The 4415-nt window shown below is 42.6% G+C and overlaps 1 protein-coding gene across 1 annotated transcript in view; it reads right to left on the bottom strand.

Moving 5' to 3' along the window:
- Window positions 1–3678: 3678 nt before the first annotated feature.
- LOC111528506 (testis-specific basic protein Y 1-like) overlaps window positions 3679–4415 on the bottom strand; it is an 11698-nt gene continuing 10961 nt past the window's right edge. Inside the window, exon 3 of the mRNA XM_026451803.2 lies at window positions 3679–3811. Coding sequence (XP_026307588.1) covers window positions 3679–3811 — 133 coding nt within the window. The remainder of the gene's footprint in view (window positions 3812–4415) is intronic.

Below are 4415 nucleotides of genomic sequence, written 5' to 3'. Positions count from 1 at the left end.
TTTCACCATGTTGGCCAGGCTGGTCTTGAACTACTGACCTCAAGGGATCCGCCCACCTCAACCTCCCAAAGTGCTGGAATTACAGGCATGAGTCACTACACCCAGTCACAAGACACCTTCTTTACAGGACACAGAAATTACAGGACAGGCCATGACTCCAGAGTGAATTCAGATAGTGCTCCTATTGAGACCAGATGAGAACTGAAGAAACAGAAGCAAAAGGATTGAGGAGACATTGAGTAAACAGCAGTTCCTCATCGGAATTGGATAAATACATAAATAAAAATTTAAATAAATAGTAATACAAATAGGAATTTACACATACAGGAATAAAAATGAAACTTCTCTTGGTCATTCTATCAAAATTGTGAGTGAAACTTCCCTCCCAAGTATTGCCACTCCTATTGAATCATGGAGGTCTAATTAGCTATTTTGCAGGAATAAACATCTTTGTCTATGAGTAGGTAAAGTCAAAGAAAAGAATTTAGTGAAAATCTATCTTTATTGAAAACTAAAATTATAGGTACTTTGCTAATTAGTTCAGAATAGCCCATTTAAGTTGCTATATATCCAAAAATACTACTGGGGCTTATTGGAAACATTCATCATTGTGCTACAATCTGACACATTTCATTTTGTTGATTTGTGTATGGAAATGCTCAAATTTTCTTCTCAATCCTTCAGAGCAAATGGGTATAAAAACTCCCAGTTCAGGGACAGGCGAAGTGGCTCACACCTGTAATTCCAGCATTTTGGGAGGCCGAGTTTTGAGGATCTCTTGAGGCCCGGAGTTCAGTTTAAGATGAGCTGGGTAATACAGCGAGGTCTTGTTCTCTACAAAAATATGCAAAATTAGCCAGGCATGATGGTGTGCACCTGAAGCCCCAACTACTTGGGAGGCTGAGGTAGGAGGATCACTTGAGCCTAGGAGTTCTAGGCTGCAGTGAACTAGGATCATACTACTGCCCTCCAGCCTGGGTGACAGAGCAAGAGTCCAACTCAAAGAGGAAAGGAAGAAAAAAAGAAAAAAAGAAGGAAAGAAGAAAGAAGGAAGGAAAGGAAAGGAAAGGAAGAAAGGAAGGAAGGAAGAAGAAAAGAAAAGAGAAAAACCTGCAGTGAGCCAGAATCATGCCACTGCACTCCAGCCTGGGTAACAGAGCAAGACTCTATCTCAAAAAGGAAGGAAGGAAGAAAGGAAGGAAGAAAGGAAAGAAGGAAGGAAGGAAGGAAGGAAGGAAGGAAGGAAGGAAGGAAGGAAGGAAGGAAGGAAGGAAAAAGAAAAGAAGAAAGAAAAGATCCTCCCAGTTCACATTCTGAGGTACTAGTAAGTTATGTGGAGAAAACCAAGAAAATGCCCTGAGACTAATTAAGTTGAATTCATGATACTTTATTTTCTTTGTCCTTCTTCAAAAGGACCACTGGTGACAAGGGCTGCAACAGGGAGGATTTTGTGTAAAGATTTTTCAAATGGAGTCAGTTTCTTTTATGAGAAAATTACAAAGTCCAATGCATGTTAGCGATGGGAAGTCTTCAGCTATTATTTCAGCTTGGTTACTTTCATTCCTCCTCTTGCAAGAACTTTGCTATATGAAGAGGACTGTTGTTACTGAGTTCTGTCATGTTCAGCAGAGTGAAAATAAAATCCAAAGAACGCATAAACATTATCATGCTATTTTTTCCTAACCCTTTTAAACTTTTGCTCAATTTGATGTTAACAAAAGCAGGCATTCATAGTCTTATACCATTAGAAAGTGTATTCTGTTGGCAACAAAAACAAAAACCAACAATCCCTTGTAGATATATGCATTGGAACATCAGCAGTTGCCTTCCAGGATATATTTCCCCATTGATACATCCACTTTGATGTGTGATTCTGTTCATGTTCTTATCCTCTAATTTTATCCCTATGTAGCCAGTGCAGCATCTATGAAACAGTTGATGCTATGTGCATCTCCATGGGATACCTGATGAAACCATAGGCAATCCCTGTACCCCTGCTGGTGACCAGCTCAGGAATCGGGCAAGTAAACTTATTGTTGCTAATAAGATGAGGAAGGATGTCTTCTGCAAGGCTCTTGTGAGATGTGTCTTTGTGACTAGTAGATATACACAAGAGGAGACGGTCTCTCTGCTTCCACATCACATATTTCTCCCCATGTCATGCCCAGAACTGCACAGCAACCTTGGTGTACCAAGCTGTATTAAGGTTCTCTGGAGAGATAGAACTAATAAGATAGATGCATATATGAAAGGAAGTTTATTAAGGAGAATCGACTCACATGATCACAAGGTAAAGTCCCATGATAGGCTGTCCGCAAGTTGAGGAGCAAAGAAGTCAGTGGTGGATCAGTTCAAGTACCAAAACCTCAAAAGTAGGGAAGCCAACTGTGCACCCCTCAGTCTGTGACCAAAGGCCCAAGAGCCCCTGGCAAACCTCTGGTGTAAGTCCAAGAGTCCAAAAGCCAAAGAACTTGGAGTCTGATGTTCGAGGGCAAGAATCATCTAGCACAGGGGAAAGATTAAGGCTGGAACACTCAGCCAGTCTGTTCCTTCCAATTTCTTCTGCCTGCGTTATTCTAGCCGCAATGGCAGCTGTTTTGATGTTACCCACCCAGAGCGAGGGTGGGCCTGCCTCTCCCACTGCACTGACTCAAATGTTAATCTCCGTTGGCAACACGCTCACAGACACACCCAGGAACAACACTTTACATCCTTCGATCCAATCAAGTTGACAATATTAACCATCCCGGAAAGTTGTAAGCATCCACTGTAGCACAATGGGCATATAGTTCACAATGCTGTACCGTGCACCTCAACATTTGTTAAGAGTGTGTATGTCGTGTTGTGTGTGTTTTACCACAAGTTTAAAAATACCCCTGATTATCTTATTCCATATGCTTAACACCTTAGCAAACCTTAGTACTTCACTGCCCTTTTCTGGCTGCATGGCGTATCAGAGAAAGTGTGGGCTTTGGAGTCAGACAAGCTTCGGTTCAAGTACTAGGTGATCTGGAACAGGTTGCTTAGCCTGGCTGGTCCTCAGGGTCATCTTTTGTAAACTCAGGATGGAATAAGACAGCCCCATCTATCTTCCAGCACCATTCTAAGGATGACTCATAGGCATTGCTCAGTCATGGCAGCGATTATTATTTTTTGATTAGCATCTAGCCCTCTCCCTGGACCATGGTAGGTGCCCAATAAATGTTTGTTGAATGAATAATTTAATTCATTATTAATGAATTTTTTTTTATTTTACCCTGCTCCTTGCCATTTTTTTTAGTGCAATTACTCTTATCTAGTTTTGAGTTGCATCCAAATTCTCAATCTAGTTAAGATTCAAAATTACATATCAGCTTGCTGGGCTAGCACTTTTCCTTACTCCTCTCCCTGAAGGGTCCCCAATTCTATTTCTATTCTGTGTGTCTTTTTTCCCCACTTCCATGAACATGTGTCCAGAGCCCCTTGCTGCCAAAGCCCTTCAACTAGTTATTCTCCAGGAGAACATTTTTCTGCCAGTGAAAATATTTTCCTTCAGGAATTGACTGAAAGCTGTTTTCATATAAACTTCCCTGTGTGAATTAAGCCTATAATTATCTTGCTCTTTCTTAGGGTTTCTGCAGAGCTTATGCACACCTAAAGCGTGCCAATTCACACTTGGTTCTGGGCTCTATAGTAAAGTCACAGAAACATGACTCCTGTCATGAATGCAGCTAGGAAGTGGTCCCTAAAGCAGGGGATGTGTCTCGAATGCCTCTTCAGTCCTCGTACAGTGTCTAATACGGTGCTGCTTCCACAGCGTTGAGCAGCAGTCCTTAAGAGGGTGGAGTTTAGAATTTGATCTTTGCAGACTTGAGTTAACCCTGACTCTATAACCTATAAGCAGTATAAGAAAGGTACCCAAACTGTCTGTGTCATTTGTCCAGTGGGGACACTACCCATTTTACAGGGTGTGATGGTTAATTTCCGGTGTCCACGTGACGGACTGCCTTAAGGAATACGTCAGGAATTGGTAAAGCATTGTTTCCGGGGGAGCCTGCACATGTATTCCCGGGAAGATTGGTGTAGGCTGGTGGACAGAGTGGGGAGATGTCTGCAATAGAGACAGGCCCCATCCAGTTCTCTGAGGGCCCAGACAGGAGAAACAGAGCAGAGGAAAGGCACTTTCCTCCCTTTCTTCCTGGAGCTGAGACTCTTCTTTTCCTGCCCTTGGACATCAGAACTTCAGGCTGTTTTTATACCGAGAGTTACACTATCCACTTCCCTGGTTCTGAGGTTTCTGGGTGTGGGCTGAGTCACACTCCTGGCACCCCAGGGGCTCCATCTTGTAGATAGCCTGCCCTGAGACTTTTCATCCTCTAATTCCCCTAGTAAATCCCCTCTCATCTATCTTTGCTGATCACCTGTTGGTGGTGTCT

Source organism: Piliocolobus tephrosceles, chromosome Y, assembly GCF_002776525.5.
Source record: "Piliocolobus tephrosceles isolate RC106 chromosome Y, ASM277652v3, whole genome shotgun sequence".
Taxonomy (NCBI): Eukaryota; Metazoa; Chordata; class Mammalia; order Primates; family Cercopithecidae; genus Piliocolobus; species Piliocolobus tephrosceles.
This window is presented reverse-complemented; position numbering and strand designations above follow the sequence as displayed.